This window comes from Panicum hallii, chromosome 5 (genome assembly GCF_002211085.1).
Source record: "Panicum hallii strain FIL2 chromosome 5, PHallii_v3.1, whole genome shotgun sequence".
Taxonomy (NCBI): Eukaryota; Viridiplantae; Streptophyta; class Magnoliopsida; order Poales; family Poaceae; genus Panicum; species Panicum hallii.
In genome coordinates this window covers 3960704-3978852 of record NC_038046.1, presented here as the reverse complement: position 1 = coordinate 3978852, position 18149 = coordinate 3960704, and the positions used below count along the sequence as shown (strand labels likewise).

Below are 18149 nucleotides of genomic sequence, written 5' to 3'. Positions count from 1 at the left end.
TGTGGCATGAAGTGCCGAAAGACACACGGTGGTGCTATATGGAATAATGTCTGAATGAGAGAAATATGTTGAGACCATGCTGCTGATGATTACACTGTGGTCGAGTCAAGCGAATCTGAACTGATTTTGCCGCATCATGTCTAATCTTTCCACTTCTAGAGTTCCTTCCTACTTTCCCATCAGAGGCAGTGTACTGTTTTTACTATGCCTGGACTTTAGAGAAATCACCTTTGGAATTTGAACTTGTGCGCCAACAAAAATGGAAGGGTACCTGTAGAGAGAGGCGTGGTCAATCAAGAGAGGGTCTGAAGGTGAAGCGTGGTCGAAGGATCTGCCGTACACGCGCGCCAACAGTTTGGCTTCGGACCCGTACACGTGTGCTGTACGCTTCGTGTCGGAGTTGGGAACAGGGCAGGGGCGTGGGGAACCATCGATTCTTCGAACTTTAGAAAAAAAGTAGAAGACACCACGCAACGCACCTTGTTCTGACATGAAAGTTTGCAAACGCAAAGCACCACGACGCATGGACGGCATCGGCCATGGCGCAGCCGGACGCCGCCGCAGCCAGGCGTAAGCTGGAGACGCTAGTCCGGACGATGGAGCCGGTGATGGAGGGGGTGGACCGCATGATCCGGCGCCGCAGGATGCTGACGCCGGCAGGAAGCAAGCGGAAGCAGCCGGAGCCGCCCGCCCGCCGCCCCCTCTCTCATCTTGTGACCATCGACGAGAGGCGCGCCGAATTGAAGGAGAAAGCCACCCGCCTCTACGAAGAGACGAGCGAACTCGACGAGGTGGCTGCGGCCGGAGCAGCCGCCGCCGCCGCCGCCACCGAGGAGAACCACCAGGGCATGCAGGGTTTCCTGCGCCATGGAGGTGATGGAGACCTGCACGGACAGCGACTATGATCAGGGCTTCATGCCGGCCGGATTTTGTTTATCGTTTATTCTTTCTTGTTCCTAGTTCCTTTCCTTTTCCTCGGATGGATGAATTATAACATTGAACAGTGATGGATACTCACAGTCTGTATGGAGGTTTGCATGTATCGCTAATTCTTTCTTGTTCCTAGTTCCTTATGAATTTACCTTGATGTTCGATCGGAGATTTGGGCATTCTCCTTGGTGCTACCATTTGCCTTCATGGTTTATTTAGTTGTTACTCTTAGCGTGTAAAGCATGACCAAATTTTGAAAGCCTTTTAATGGGGTCTCGAAAATTTGGCACACAAAAGTTCATTTCACATGTCAATCTTGATTAAAATCTTGGAGACCAAATTGTTTGGTTTTGTCACCACTGTATCTGTATGTGGCCAACAAGACACAGTCTGGCTTGCTCTGCCCATAGTAACTTCGTGCCTAAACCAAAGTACCAAACAACTGGTGTTTCATGGACAAACTTTTTGGGCCACAAGGCTGGTACAGAAAACATGAACTGCGAGTCTCCATGCTACGTCCTACTATGTAAACAGCATACAGCAGTGTGGATTTTTTTAAAAAAAAATAATACAGTTTGATGCAGTACTAGTTACAAGAACAACCCGCCTCAATGCTACTTAGGAGTACAAATTATTACTTAGTACAAAAACATACGTGGAAGCTTATCAGGTTCCCAAACAAAACAAGAACCACGATGAAACCCAATGCCCCTGTGTACCCAAACGGTGAAACGGCTCCGTGGTCTATGGGCAATTGGGCATGGCAGCAGCAGCAGAACTGCAGAACCTGCATGCCGGTGATGGAGGGGGATGGACCGCCTGATTCTGCGCCATCAGAAGCTGTAACCCGCGGGAAGCAAGCGCCGGCGGCGCCCCCCTGTCCTTCGCTCGGTTCGGATGGCTGCGAACGCCGGACGCCGGCGAGGCAGCCAGGCGGAGACTGCAAGCGCTGGTCCGGAGGATGGGTCGACCCGGTGATGGAGGGGCTGGACCGCGTGATGCTGCGCCATCGCATGGCGACGCCGGCGGGGGCCAAGCGCAAGCAGCCGGAGGCGCACTCTCTAGCCGCCCGCTCAGCTACCTGCTGACCATTGATCAGAGGCGCCAATTTCAGGGCAGAATTCAACCGGATCCATGAAGAGGCGATGACGGAGCTCAACAAGGTTGAAGCGTCGGAACGCCGCGAAAGGCACCTGCATAAGAACCTCAACGCCGCCGGCCAGAACGGAAGGCAGGAAGGTTGGCGGCGGTGGAGTCGGAGGCCGTCGGCGTAAGAGGCGATGAGGAGAGGGAGAGAAGGAGCACTTTGTAAATTTTCTATCCGAAATAGGGGGTAAAATAAATATTTTGGATCGCTATTATTAATCAAGATCCAAATGAGGGTGTTATTTATAAATATTCGGATCGCGATCCGAATCAAGGTGTGTAAATATTCGGAATAAAATCAGGGTTCATGTCGCAACTATTCCAGGCCGGCGAGGTCGGGCTGCCGCCGGCGACCTCTGCTAGCTCCGCCGCCAAGCATCCCGCGCTCGCCTCCATCAAGTCCACACGCCGCCCCTGCCTCATCTCTCGTATGCGGGTTCTCCGGAGATGCGGCCGCGGTGCGGGAGCCGGGAGGAGACGGAGGCGCTTTCGGCCAAGCGCGCGCTTGGCTCCGCTCGTCATCGCCCCGAAAGAACCGGCCGCAGATTCCAACTCCATTCATATCCTCACGTATACCATAAAATTGCACGCAATCACCTATTCACCTCTGGTCGTCAAATATCTGGTTTGCTGTGTTTGCTTGTGTTCTGAAATTTGCTGTAGCATACCTCTGCCTTCTCATCTCCAGTTCTTTCTAGCCCATTTGATTTCACCGAATTGGGGATAGTATTTCAGACTCCGCCGACTGCTTGTTAGTGCTAAGTTTTGGTTACTGCCAAAGGCTATTTTCAGATCGATCATTGGCCCAAACGCCACAGCTTGTTTGTTGAAGGACAACTCTGGCATCCACTTTTAGTCCAAGGTTCTGGACTTCTACAGAGGGTTTATCCAAAGGAATATCTGCAAATTTAGTGAGCTTCCATCTGATCGTTTCAACCAAAATAATCGAGCACATCTTGGGAGAATGGCTAGTTGGCTAAGCCTCTGAACATTTTGTGGTTTATTATCAGTATTAACGATCTCCAAGAAGAGCAGGCTCTGAAAATATGATTACAAGATGAGACGAAGGAAAGTGCTAGGCCTCATAGGAAATTTGAGGCCACAACATGGAAGGTTGACTCATGGGAAATGAAACACTTGTTGTTGGTTTTACTCCAGGTAGCAGCCTTAGAACGTGGGCGTTAAAACTTTCACCTTGTTAGTGTTTTCAGTGCAACACTGCACGTCATTTGTCAACACAGCCGCATGGTTATGTTTGGTGGCTTGCGTGATTGGTTGACAACTGTAACTGTAATGAAGCAAATTATCAGTTTCATATTGCAACCGGAGCTTCATGATGATGTAAGGAGATCGGGCATTCTTGCTACCAGGCTACCAGCCATTGGTCCTGGAAGAGATGGAAAGATATTTTGAGTAGATGAACTGAATGGTCTTGCATGATTGTAGCCATATATATATGCACTCAATCTTGTTGCCTTTCAAGCCCACGTACCAGCGCAAAAATTTGATTATTCGGTATGATTTTTGCTCTGTTCTGTAAATGTTGTATGGACTCTCTTATCCGCTGAAAATTGACAATTTTGTTCTTTTTTGTTTTCATAGCCTGCAGTTACTTGATCACACAAAATTAAAGGTACATGCTACAAGATAAAACTTAATATTTACAAAGGGTTATTTTGCATGTGTTATGTACTTATGTGTAAGTAAATATGCTGCAATGTCCTCTAAAAATATTATCTTCTCCCCCTGTTTCAGTCATAAAAGGAGAATGGTTGAGCAGAGTTGGGTTAAGAGTGGATCGTTTGACCATTGATAATATCGTGTGGATAACAGCCTCAATGCGAATGCAATGAAAATCAATTTTGCAGCTCAGTCGACACAGATAGGGTTTATATTTCTTCGGAGGCCAGTATACATGAATGGAGCGAGGAAGACATAAGAAACACAGTGTATAGATTTGTCTCCACTCCATGTAGTATAATCTCAAGAGCCAAACTCCAGATTGGACTCCTCAAGAAAAATACATGGTTTTGCTTAGAGGTGTAAATTAGTGACCCTTAGGTGTATCTCCAATCCTCTTCAATTCAAATATTTGTGCTCATTTTCCAAAATAAGATTCTATTTTGGAGAAGTAGTGCAAATATTTGAACTAAAGAGGGTTGGAGGTGCACCTAAAGGTCACCGATTTGCACTGGACCTTTTAATTTTGCTCCAATACTTTGGTCACTAATTACAATCTCACTATACTAGTAGGTACAATTAAGGGGGCTGATCCTTGCAGGACGCAGGACCTGTCAGTTGTTTGGCGTCTTGTATGATCCATGCCTGGCAATCTTGGATCCAGGATCCATATCTCAACAAAAAAAAAATTCTAGAACAGCTTCCCTGCCATTGCACAGTGACGATGAAGCTTGCGAAATACGCGGATCTCAACAGCTTGATACATTCAAAATACTTGCCCTACGTATATACTATACTGTCTATATGGTCTCTATGCGTATATATTTGCATACTCTTAGGTATTCTCGCGCGGATCAGTCCTGGAGCCCGCTCTCGGAGAAGAGCGCCTCGACGATGTTAATTGGTATCGATGAGGGACTCGACGAACAGATACACATTACCTGGAACAACCGCAGGCCCAAGTCGCACGCACGCATCGTCGCATCCTCGGCCCGTCCCGGCCTGGCTCATGCGGAGACTCTTCTCGGCTTCTCGCCAAAAGACTGCAGCACCAGCGACACGACGCGCGCATCCATCAGAGACCCACCCGGCCGGGGTCAACCGGTCAGCATGCGGGTCAGTCAGCCGCCAGCGCCACCGTAGAAATGTCAAGGCGGAGGTCGGGTCAGCAGTCAACAAATCTAGACAACCACGGGATCCCCGACAGCAGCTGGAGGCGGTCCGACTGACTGGCCTCGCCTCCGAGGCTGAGTCCAGCGGCCGGGGCGAGATATCTTCCCGTCACGTCAGCTCTCACCCTCACTTTCATTCTCACTTTCACTCCACCCCTTCAATGCACAGCCTGTAGTACCAGCTCTCACTTCTCTCTTCTCCATGTCAGCTTTTCTTTTTCAGATTTAATTATTTCACTCTTTTTTGTTCGCGTACGCAAAATAATTCAATAAACTAATTTTATTCAACTAAAAAAATACCGATTACATCATAATTAAAAAAAATTACATAGTAATTAAAAATAGTAAAAATACATAATAATTAAAAGAAAACTCTAATCCTCCTCCGAATCTCCGAATCCTCATCTAGTCCAAGCTCTTTTTCCACCATCTTGACGGCCTTGAAATGAGTACGTTTTTCTGTTTCGTCCATATCCGCGGTTGATCGGAACTTCATTATGTTCATTGCTTGAATAGTTTAGCCTTCACTAAACCACCTCACATGTTCTTCATTACAAATGCTTTACGTGCTACCGCACTGCTTGATGAGGATTCTTTCCCCTTCTCCTTCCCCTTAGCCTTCTCCTTCCGCTTAGCCGCCTTGGCCATATCACGGCCTATTGGACGAGTCTCATTGTCCTGCTCGGTGTCTTCTGTTCTGTCGGAGCTGTACTCACCTGAAACTCCGAGGCGGGTTCTCTTGCTACTCACATCGGGTCCACTGTCAGGACCATGTTTCACTGCCCACTTGGGTTCGTGGCAAATAGCTCTCCACCAATGATGGCGCTTGAATGCTGTCATCACTTTCGAGTCGTTCTTGTACCTCGCCATTACCCCCTCCATGACCATTGCATCGTCTGCTCCACTCTGACGTACTCTTTTTTCTTGGATGTAGTATCCATTAAACAGGGCCACCTCGCGGTTGTACACGTTCCAATGATCCTTCAGTTGCTTCGCGGTGCGACGACGGGACGGCTCTGCGGTAGAGTTGAAGGTCTCCGCTATTTGGCCCTAAAAACTCAAACCGGTCTGGTCGTTGCTGGTGATAGTGTCATCCGAGTGATAAACCCAAGCATATACCTAGCCCGAACATATTGTTAGTTATTTGAAAAAAACACGATATCTAAATAGATGAACACTAATTAAATTACCAGTTTTTTCTCCTCCGCAATTGTCCAATCAAGTCTCTTTGGACGCTTTGGTTCGGTCGCTCCTGCACCTTCATTTTGAGACTCAACGGAGACGGAGCGCCACCTCGCGGTTGTACACGTTCCAATGATCCTTCAGTTGCTTCGCGGTGCGACGACGGGACGGCTCTGCGGTAGAGTTGAAAGTCTCCGCTATTTGGCCCTAAAAACTCAAACCGGTTTGGTTGTTGCTGGTGATAGTGTCATCCGAGTGATAAACCCAAGCATATACCTAGCCCGAATATATTGTTAGTTATTTGAAAAAAACACGATATCTAAATAGATAAACACTAATTAAATTACCAGTTTTTTCTCCTCCGCAATTGTCCAATCAAGTCTCTTTGGACGCTTTGGTTCGGTCGCTCCCGCACCTTTATTTTGAGACTCAACGGAGACGGAGCTTGGAACCGTGGGTGCCGCGTGCGGAGGTGGTGGGTATGGACCATATGGAGGTGGAGCATATGGAGGTGGAGCGTACGAAGGTGGTGGGTACGGACCTTCAGTCCCGCTCCTTGTGCCTGGAGGTGGAGCATATGGAGGTGGTGGGTATGAGTATGGACCGTACGGATAATGATATGGCGGTGGAGGTGCCCCCGGAGCCGGAGGTGCAGCAGGGGGGAATAATACCCGGGGTTGCGGCGAATTGACATCGGAGCGGCGATGCATTGGAGAAGGCTCATCTTGGGGAGATGCTTGTGACCCGTCGGACTGCAAGAGATCGATGAAGTTATAGAAATCTGGAGACCAACCGGTCATGGTGGAAGAGATTTCGGATTGTAGAGGAGAGAAATGAGCTCAAATGAGGTGTGGAAGGAGTGAAAACCGGGTGGGGTATTCATAGGGAGGTTGGGGATGAAATTTGGGATTTTTTGCAATTATTTTGAATTTTTTGGAGTTCAAACGGTCAAATAACAGCTAATTCAATGGATAGTCCGCGTGGACCAATCGAAACGCGACACATCACGCCCTCTCGCCAGCGCACCACCTCACTCCCGCCCCCGCGCGCCTACCAACGCGGGCGAGAGCGGGGCGATAGCGCCCGCTCCTGCCCGGCAGGATTGATCCCGCCCTCTCTCCCCCTCCCGCCCGTCTCTCACCCGCCTCCCGCTTGAGCTGTGTCCATAGGGGGGCGGTACCGCCCCCTATTGGCACCAGCCTGAATATTACTGCCTCCTGAACTCTGCATCTGAGATTAAGGACATGGCGATGCAAGGAGGAGAGTTAGCTCGGGTAATTAAGGCGGCAGTGAGCTATCTCACCGCTGGAATTTAATGCTCTAGTTCTCCTCCCGGACAGCTCAATGCTAGTAGTGTAGTACCTGCAGAGTGTCCTCTGTCTTCCTTTCCCATTCTTCTTGACAGAAAGTCCATAGGCTCCCTTGTTAGGGCAGCCGCAACAGGCCGATAAGAGAGTGCTACAACAGTTCCACGTCACGTTTCTTCTTACGTGGAGCAGAGAGAAAAGGATGTCGCTAGCTCTGGCGAGAGTCGGTAGGCGATAGCACGTCTCCCGACACCGAGCGGGTCCCACTCGTCTCGGTTCCCACCTCCGGTCTGTACTGTGGTTCTCCGTCCATGCGGCCGTTTATACTTTCTGAGGTGGCAGTTACACCTGGACATTACAGAGAGTGGCTTACTTTAACCACTGCGGGTGCCCTCTTAATGCACAGCAATTCAGCTGCCGTATTAAGCTGCGTTTGGTCGAGCTTTCTGAACCTGTTTCTGCTTTCAAAAAGCAGAAGATGAACCAAATAGATTCAGCTTTTCTGCAGCTGTTTTGAAAAGTTGTTTTTCTGTAGTACAAATTTGAAAACAGGTTGCACCCTACTTTTGCAGCTTTTCCGAATTTGTAAAAACTACACACCTACTATTGGCCATATATATACTCTTTCAATTTTTTTATATATAGAAAAATAAATAAAGATTTTCATATATAAGAAATAAAAATAAAAAAATAAAAAAAGTTAACTCCAAATATTTCATATATATAAAAATAAAGATTTAAAGGAAAAAGAATTTGATCATCAGAAAAAAATATTGTATACTGTCAATTTGCATAAAAATAATATATAACTTTTCACAGTCGACAACTCACAGCAGTTTGAATCAAACAACTTTCAGTTTTTTCACAGCAGCCATCTCACAGCAGATTTTTCACAGATCACGGCTGAACCAAACGCACCCTTAGCTTGCCGGTCTACATTCATAATCAGTATTCCAGCCTGCCTATGCGTTACAAGCCTACCAGCAGCTGCTGCACTGAAACCATTCTGAAACGTAGTAGTGGTAGAATTTGCAGCACAGAACTGTCTGTCAGTTTAACTTTCCATCAGGAGGAAACAACATTTAGAAAATCAAAGTAATAACAGAATTGCACAAAGAACAAGCAGCCAGAAGTCCCACGGGTCTCATTTCATATTATTTCTCTTACTCATGATCAGTCGTTCGCTGCATCTGAATCCATTCTCTATCCGCATCGCTCCTGGTGCCGTCTGAAGAATTGTTCGCCACTGATTGTCTGATTGCGACTCTTCCTTTTTTTGTGTGTGTGTGGAGCAGACGCATCGGCCGCCGCAGTTTTAATGCGCGCGCGTTATTACTGAGAAAAACTTCGCGGATCAGAACCTTCTGGCGCTTACAGAAGACTTCTGGATTTAATGACGATATAGCGACTGATTATTGTACGCTAGCTTCTGGGTGATTCGATTGACCTGTCGATGGAACTGTTCTACTCCATGTATCTGCAGCATGGCGGCAGGTCCCAGAAGAAGAATAGACTGATTAGGTGTAATAAGGGATATGCTGGTCATTCATGTGCTCATGTGTGTGTGTGTGTTTTCAGAAATAAACAAAAAGAAAACCAATTGTAAATATAATATTATATTAGAAGAATATTATTGTTAGAAGATCTACACAGAATTTTTTAAAAAAGAGCTCTTTTCTTTTGAAGGAGAGCCTATGAATAGTGAATGGCATGCTTCTTCCGGGCACGAGCTGCATGGGCGCACCGTTTTGGAGCCAAGCGCTGCCGCTGCATCGTGCCATTATGGTCAATTGACCTGTCAGACTCCTCCGTCCGTATACGTTCGTGAACACGTACGGATACGGCTGCAGATACCGAGACGCGCCAAGGCACCCGTACACCGTACGTGGTCCAGGGATCCATGTACGCAGCATGCATACAATGGACACTCTTACTCTGCAGCTAAAGGACGTACGGTGTAGCTACGCGTAGGACACTGTTGGACTTGGATCGTTCCGTGCATTCGTGCCAGGCTCGGTCACTTGGTTCAGATCGATCCGCTGAAAATAGCAATGATTAATGAACAAGCCGGCATGCACGCGTAGGTACGGTGCACCATTTTTATCTCGATCGTTTCGAGCTAGTAAAAAGTAATCATGCTGCAGAGGGAGATGGTCAGAGAATTACTGACGAGAGCATCAGATCAGATGCTTTCTTTTCTTCAAGCACCATGCCTGTCCATCTAGCTTTGTTTCCTTCTCTCACGAGTAGCTAGCAATGATACAATTGATGAGGCCCCATGCATGCTGCATACCCGAAGTGTATATGCACAGTCGTACAGTCGTCGACACTGCCGGGGGCTAATAGGGAGATGGAATCTCTGAGTCACAGGTAGGGCTCACGGCCGGTTTTCTGATCGACATGATGCTGCTCATCGTCCTAGCCAATTATTAGTTCGATCCGGCCATCGGGGCTTCTTTAATTGCTCGAGACCTGCAGTACGACGTGCACGGTTTGTCAGCACGCGAATGTCTTTTGCCGCCGTGCTTGCACGAGGACGTCTCTTCTTGGATTCTTCTCGGATTGATCGATGGCAAACAAAGCTAGGTTTTCAGAGCTAGTCATGGAAGTTAAATGGGATTGCTTGTACATACTGCTTTTGCCCCTTACTGCAGATCCATATATTTTGTGACAAAAGTGGTCAGGATTATTTGAGAAGCTCGTGTAGGCAAAAAAAAAAGGGGGTAAAATCTTCGATAAAAAGCGAGAAAACATAACCTAATTATTATTAATCCAGGGCCTACCAGAAGGGCCTTTGTCTACTATCATGGCTTTCTAGCTATAGCACGCACCATCTTTTCATGTGAATGTTACTTAGTTTTTTCGTCGAAACAAATCATCAGTCATTTTCACTTGGAAAAAAAACTCTCTGAAAAATGCCAAACTGCCGTCATTTTTCCACCAGTAAATTCCTAGAAGCAGGAAAAATTCTCAAAGGTGCACTTTCCTAATCGTACTGTGTTATTGGCATGCTGATATATTTCTTTGGATTTCTGAAAATGATCAAAGTAAAAAAAAAGTCTTTAAAGGATTGTTATCTATAATTAGTAAGGTGCCTGCTGCTTGTTTCAAGTATAGCTGTATAGGAAGCCACAACCAGAAATAATTCTCTGTACGTACGGTGACGCGTACATGTTGTGTGCTAGTGGTGGAGATACAGATGGAGCTTATGGGGCAGAGCTAAAAGAGAGAGAAATCTGAGGTTGGAGTGGTGTGGCATGTACGTCGTCTCTGCCTCAGCCTGCACACCCAACTTGTTTGCAGCACCAGTGGTGCTACTGTACAACCGACCCGTCGCTCATTTGCAATCAATGTAAAAAGGTCCTGTTGAAACGCATAGTGTGTGTGGTCTCAACCAACCGGGCCAAGATCCATCCATGAAAACGATAGAGATATGGAGAAGCTATTCGACAATAAAATTAAAGGCTTCTTCGCAGCTGGGGACTACTCGTTCTGATGAGGTAGCAGCTGGCTGGCAGGCATGTATCGTGGTCACGGGCTTCAGATCACTTGAGTCCTCCATCCCTCACCAGCAACTGATTTATCCTGTTGAAACATGTAGGCCGGGAGCTAATGTCTGTGGTCTAGTAAGTTCCAAGCTCTAGTTACATATAGGGATTGCTGGTACATGTAACTCGGGTAGCCCTAGCATGCATGTAGATGGTTCAGTCAGTCAGTACTGTTCATCAGACCTTTTTTTTCACCAAGAAAACAAAAGAAGAAGTTCAGAAAATGACAGTAGCTAGCTAGGAAGAGTATGCAGCCATGCATTGAACCCCTACATGTCCCCCTTTCTGATATCAAATCGAACGACGGGTCTTATGTCTGTCACGAGGCATGAACTTCTTGTGAAGCGTTTTCGGTAGGCACACGTCTAGATGGGACGTGTCAGATTGTCAGTAGGATAAAAACGGCCTAACCATCTCATCCCTGCCTAATATAAAGCTGGCTTTGGTAGGGACCAGCTTATGTGCAGCAGCTACACTGGTCTGCTAGTAGCAATGGCATATGACCATGGTCCAAGGCCATTCGCCAATATATGCACATGCTGCCTTGTCGAGTTCCTGCTGCAACCTGCTAATCTGCCATTTCTACTTTAACCATAGGCAACAGTCCCCCTGACCCTGAATTTCCGACCGATCGATCCTTCTCTTCAAAAGTTCAAAGTAAATCTGTCCATCTTTACCATTTGTTCGTACTGTACGGCGATACGTAGAGCCTTCTTCTAATCATTAGTCCATGCTGTATCATTTCCTCAGCTCAAGGCATCCATCCACAAATCAATTGAAACATCTGGTCTCGTCTCACCACTTCACTTCGCCTGCAAATCAACATCACGTCCATGCTATGATCGGCCCGTGATTCGCTCAGGGTCCATTGCACATATAAATGACCCCGAGCTAGCAATCAGCTGGATGGAACACTATGCATAGAGACAGTTCCCGGTTCACTCCTACCCCTAATGCCTTTCGATCTGCTTTACCTGTAGCTCCTTTCGCGCGAAAGTGGCGGTCGAAAGGAATGTCTCAGAAGCATGCACTGCGGCTTTCTTCATGCACATCTGCGCGCCCAAGCAGCTGGAATCCAAGAGAGGTTTCTGAGAGAGACACGCCGATCGATCGAGTTCAATCTGTTGTCTGTTCATCACACATCAAAAGTTGCATTGGCAGCAACCACACTGCTAGCGAAAAGATCGATGCGTGTCCCATGAAAGAAGAGCAGATGGCTGCACACGCATGGCCTTTTCTTCTTCCTTTTTCCACCGGTTTCCATTATTGTGCATAATAAACATGGAAAAGGCTTGTTAGTAGTAGTGTTAATGTAGGTTATGTGACAAGACGGGATGCATGCCAACAAGGATGACTGCAGCTCGAGTGTAGTGTAGAGAGAACGTCACTGAAAACAATGGAAACCTGCTAGCTAGCGCCATCGCCGTGCGCGTCGTCGTCGTCGGCCGCCGGCCCCGGCAAGAACACCCCCAGACACAAGCGAGCTAGGCGATGGGCGGATTGATGCCGGCGGCAACCGCCCATAGCTGTCCGCTTCCTGAGCCGTCCCTTTCCCCCTATTTAACTCGCTCCGCCGTCGCTGTCCCCTCCTCCACCGCTCCGGCCGCGGCGGGCCCCTCCCCTCCGCCCCGCGGTTCATAATTTCCACCTCCGCGCTTGTACATGTGGTGGCCGGCCTGGGCCGGGCGTGGCGTCAGGCCTCGCTCATCACCCTGCGTGCGCCCGCTGCGCTGTGCAGCTGTGCCCCGGCGCGCCTAGCGTGTAGACTAGACGAGTGGTTAGAGACACCGGCCGGCCGGCCGGCCGGCCGGGGCCGAGAGATCAGCCGGTTAAGCCACCGGCTAGCCGTCGAGCGGCACGGCCGATAATCGCTTGGCTTTTGGTCGATATATATTGTACCGGACACTAACCTCTTATCCTTTCCTCTCGTCTCGCCCCACTTGCACCCGCGCGAGCAGCGACGCCTCCTTTTTTCCAGAGGAAGCCGCCACTGAGCTCGCTCGTGCTAGCTACCTACGCACATATCTAGCAGCTACCTAGCCAGCTACAGCCGCCTGCCCTAGCTAGGGAGGGAGGGAGCGGGCTGCATAGATACGCGGGGGAGGCAGGCGAGGGTGAGGAAAGAGCAGCAGTAGACGACCTGCCGGCCATGAGCGGGAGGCACGAGAACGGTCATGGCGCCGCGGCTGCCGCGGCGGCGGCGGCGGTGGCGGCAGGAGGAGGAGGAGGAGGCAGGGCGGGGGACGGCGGCGGCGACGCGCACGAGGACGACCTGGTCATGCCGGGGTTCCGGTTCCACCCCACGGAGGAGGAGCTCATCGAGTTCTACCTCCGCCGGAAGGTGGAGGGCAAGCGCTTCAACGTCGAGCTCATCACCTTCCTCGATCTCTACCGCTACGACCCGTGGGAGCTCCCAGGTCTGCCTCTGACGCCATCTGCTAACACTTACAACAACAATTGCTTGCTCTCGATCTCCTCTCCTCCCGTCCTCCTTCCAATATTCTAGCTCCTGCGAATTAACCAATCTTCAAGAAAATTAACAAATTAATCGAGGCTGATGCATGCAGCAATGTCCGCGATTGGGGAGAAGGAGTGGTTCTTCTACGTGCCGCGGGACCGCAAGTACCGGAACGGGGACCGGCCGAACCGGGTGACGACGTCGGGGTACTGGAAGGCCACGGGCGCCGACCGGATGATCAGGGCGGAGAACCAACGGCCCATCGGGCTCAAGAAGACGCTCGTCTTCTACTCCGGCAAGGCGCCCAAGGGCGTCCGCAGCAGCTGGATCATGAACGAGTACCGCCTCCCGCCCGACGACACCGACCGCTACCAAAAGGTACGCACATCTATCACGGGCACCATGACCTTCAATTGGCCCATGAAACGGGCTAATTTGCAACCAAATTCATGAGACGGGGACTAGGGTTTGGGGAGGTTTGCTTGGAGTCAGTTCTTCACTCTTGAGAGGTTTTGATTTTGGTCTGCTCAATTTTGCTTTCAGTTTGGTTTTCTGTTTGGTCCATGCGCCTTCTCTGATGTATGCTAGAAGTTGCATATTAGGGTTTGTTCATCTTCTCTCGTTTGCATCTTTGGTGTTTTCCTGCCATGAATCATGATGTTCAAATTTGGGCTCACATACCTAGAAAACGCACCTATTTGATTACCCTCCTAGATGCTATCATGCATGAGTTTTGTGAACCTAGACTCCTAGATTCCACAATTCTAGGTGTAATCACTGGAATCTGGACGAAATTTTGGGGGGAGTCATCATCTTGTAGCATCTCCTTTCTGGCTTTCCGATTCTAGCCCGACTATCTTGTTCCTGGCAAGCCACTTCGTTCCTCCAACTTTTTAGTTCTCCATGCTCGCACTTCATGCGTGTCGATTATAATGGCCATGGATTAATTTGCAGACCGAGATCTCCCTCTGTCGCGTGTACAAGCGCACTGGCATCGACGACGGTCACGGCCATCCCTCCGCGCGCTCGACGCCCTCCCGTCGCGCCGCGGCCCAGCAAGACATTAAGCAGGCGTCATCGTCGTCCACGCCCACGCCGCCCACGACTCCCTCCAAGATCGTGCACCTTCTCCACGGCGAGTGCACGTCGGCGCCGACCACCAGGGACCACGCCGCGGCACACAACAAGGCGGCGGCGCAGCGGCAGCTGCCCACAAAGCCGTGCAGCGGCGGCTACCAGCTGTCCGCGACGAGCTCCGCCGCGTCGGCCGGCGCCGATCAGCAGCAAGTGGGAACCGCGGCAATGCCGTCGTCGTACGAGCAGTCCCGGAACGCGAACGCGTTCGCCTCCACGTACTCGCTGCTCAGCCTGGTGAACGCGGCCTCCATGGGCGGCTCCGCCGCGGCCGCCATCGACGAGCTCAGCACGCTGGTCGGAGTCGGACACGGCCCGCCGGCGTATTTCAACCACCAGGCCGGCGGCGGGCACAGCCACAGCTTCCTCCCCCTTCCAACAACGCCGTCGTCGCAGCCAGTGGCGCTCGGGACGCTGCCGATGTCGCTGGCGGCCATCTCTGACAAGATCTGGGACTGGAATCCGATCCCCGACGCGGCGGCTAGAGATTACAGCAGTGCCGGATTCAAGTGACGGCTACTGAGCGGCGGCGTGCACTCCGCCAAGCACCGCGCGCACGGGTGCATGGCGGCGCACATTCCTACCGGCCCTAATGATGGTACAGCCATGTAGATCTTACTGTATTTCTCTCGGTCTCTCTTTCTCTCTCTCCCCCGGTTAATTTGTTCACGGTAAATTCTGAGGAAACAATCACTGTAGACAACTATATACCCTTTTTAATCAGACTATAGATCATACCACCAACTTGTACTAGCAGTATGATCAAGAATTCAGGATAGGTAAGCTGGAATTCCTACTGAGTTGCATATAATAACCTCCTTTAATTAATCTGACCATCGACGTGATAGCAGTCAATTTCTACTTCTCTCCATTCAGTTTTTTACTCTTGTCAAGTACTGAACCAACCATCAGGATTGATCAGGATGCCGTGGTAATTCGCATGCAGGAGTGTGGTACACGCACGTACTTGCGAATGTTTGTCTAGTCAAAAGCGCCTCTTTTTTAACTGTCTGACTTTGGGCACTGCACTGCACATGAAATAATGCCGGACGGTTGCATGATTGGGAGAGACGACCGTGGCAGAGATTGCCTCCTCGGAATGATTGGGAGAGGACTTACAGGAGGTGGATGTCGGGCGCGCGCGCCTGCGCCTCTCTCTCTCTCTCGTCTCTCTGAAGACGCAGGCTGGACCGTGTCAGAGAGACGCGAGGATCCATCGATCGGTGAGGCTTTGGGGGAAAATCATGTGATGGCAGCGTACGTTTGTCTTTTCGCCCAGCGTGCTGTCAGAGGGTCGTCGCCGTCGTCTCGGCCTCAGGCTCGGCGGGCGACCGGCCACCGAATTACGACTGTGGAAAATGATGAGCATTCCCCTTTGGCTGCTCGTGCTGGCTGTGATAACTTGCTTGTCGTGTGTCATGGTCGGGTCGAGTTTGGCGGTTTGGAGTGCTCCCGGCCTGATGGTCTCTCTGATGAGGAGAGGACGTTCTTGTGATTGGACGTGATGATACAGTCTATTAGTAGGGCTGAGATAGTTTATCTGTTTTGGTACCTTTTGATTTTGTTCTTGTCATGCCAGCTGTGTGATGTACATTCTGAGACCTAGTCTCATAGAGAATCCACAGCCAGTAGCTTCAGATCAACCCAGGCATGGAACTACTGAATTTAATCTTGGAGGGGATTCTTCGGCATTTCTTTTTCTCCCTTTATAAGGACCTGCAGAAGAAGTTTCAGAAAATTATTAAATGCGTATTTGGGGAAATTATTGTATCATCAAAAAACTACAGATTTAGGGTGTGTTTGGTTCAGCTGTGGATTCCTAAAAATCTGATTTCTGGAATCAGCTGTGGGAAATCTGCTGTGAGCTGACAGCTGTGGGAAAGCTGAAAGCTGTTTGGCTGAAACAACTGTCAGCTGTGGATTTCTGTAAGAAATGTCTGTTATGCCCCTGAGATCCTATAAGGCTGTTTATATACTAATTAATCGCATGGACATGTAGATGACCGTTTTGGAAAAGAAATATTCATGTTTGTTAATATTTGACATATATAATAATTTATACAAAATATATATCCATGTTATAAAAATAATTGAACAATTTTTTCTTTCATTTTTTTCTCTGTATTTCCTTCCTCTTTTTTCTTTCTATTTTTCCTTTCTTCTTTCTTTTTTCCCCATTCTTTCTCCTTCCACGTTCCCATTCCTTATCCCTTTCTCATTCCTCCGCGTACCAGCACGGGGGGCGGGGGGTGGGGGCGGCGCGGCGGGGCCGGCCCGGGAGGCGGCGGGTGGCGGGGGCGGCGAGCGGCGCGTCTGGGGCGGGCGGTGGCGCGGCGGCCGGGGGGGTGGGGTGGGGTGGGGGAGCATCGGTGGGGTAGATGGCCTCGTGGGGAAGAAACAGGGAGGCGGAAGAAATAGAAACGAATCGGTCCGCACTTTACCAGTGGCAGGCGGGTAAATAGGTGGTGGAATCGGTAGAAATCTGGGGTGGCACCCGATTCCAAATTGAACTGCCGGAATCGGTAGATTTCTAGGAATCACTTCGATGGATGGAGCCTTTTGGTTCGGATTTCAACTTCGGTGACGCGAATCGGTTAGAAGAATCGGAACCAAAGGGAGCCTTAACGTGCAATGCATCTCAAAACAGCATATTTAATGCATGCATCAAAGTGTCAGAAAATTAAAGACTTTATATGATTGAAATTAACATCTACTTTTGTGATACATTATTATTATTGCACATTTGGTGTGTAGTTTTTCAATACTTTGGCACACTAAAATCTGTGATTTCGTGATATGCAACTTTTTTTCATCTTTATTTTGTTTAACTAGGGCATGTTATTAAATCTCTAGTTTCATGGTGGAACTTCTTAAATGTGTGATTTTGAATCAACTATGATCCCAGCAACATCAAATACCCACAAGCACACAACACACAGACCACTTACTCTCATACTGTGAACTGAATGGGTTTTGGTTCTAGGTGAGTGTGTTGTCCGATCTCCACTGATCCAAATGAATTGGCTAAAATAAAGTTAATCTCTGTTGATTCAGAGGGGACAAAAAAGGTAACTGAAATGTATTCTTCTCATATCCAGTTCTGATTGATATATATACATATATAAACACAGAAGCAAAGTCTAGATGGCAAGCACGAGCACAATATCCATATTCTGTCCACAGAGATGCCATGTGCATTGGTTCTGAAAAGCGGGATGGACAGATTAAGGAAGCACTCGATGTCTTACGTTGGTGGATGACATCATTCAGTGATTAGCATAAAAATAAATCTGCGGGCTTGGGGAGCAGTCAGGTACATACATACGTTGATGTTTCACAGAAAACATCAAATCGCCAGGGCCCTTGAGAGCATGCGGACGCTAGATGCTGGCACACACACTTCTTGTGTGGGGGTTAGCTACTCCCTCCGTCCCTCGTCCCCAAAATAATGCAACTCTCGCTTTCCGATGAGTCAAACAATTCAAAGTTTTACCAAATTTATATTAAAAAATTATTAATATTTATATCTCCAGATAGATTTGATATGAAAATATATTACATGATTAATCTATTAATACTTATTTTGTAACAT

At 48.9% G+C, this 18149-nt stretch overlaps 1 protein-coding gene across 1 annotated transcript; it reads left to right on the top strand.

Moving 5' to 3' along the window:
* Window positions 1-12740: 12740 nt before the first annotated feature.
* Window positions 12741-15385, top strand: LOC112891847 (NAC domain-containing protein 35). Its single transcript, XM_025958832.1, has 3 exons — window positions 12741-13382; window positions 13533-13801; window positions 14378-15385. Exons 1-3 carry the CDS (start codon window positions 13115-13117, stop codon window positions 15068-15070), a joined length of 1230 nt encoding a protein of 409 aa, XP_025814617.1. The 5' UTR covers window positions 12741-13114; the 3' UTR covers window positions 15071-15385.
* Window positions 15386-18149: the final 2764 nt, after the last annotated feature.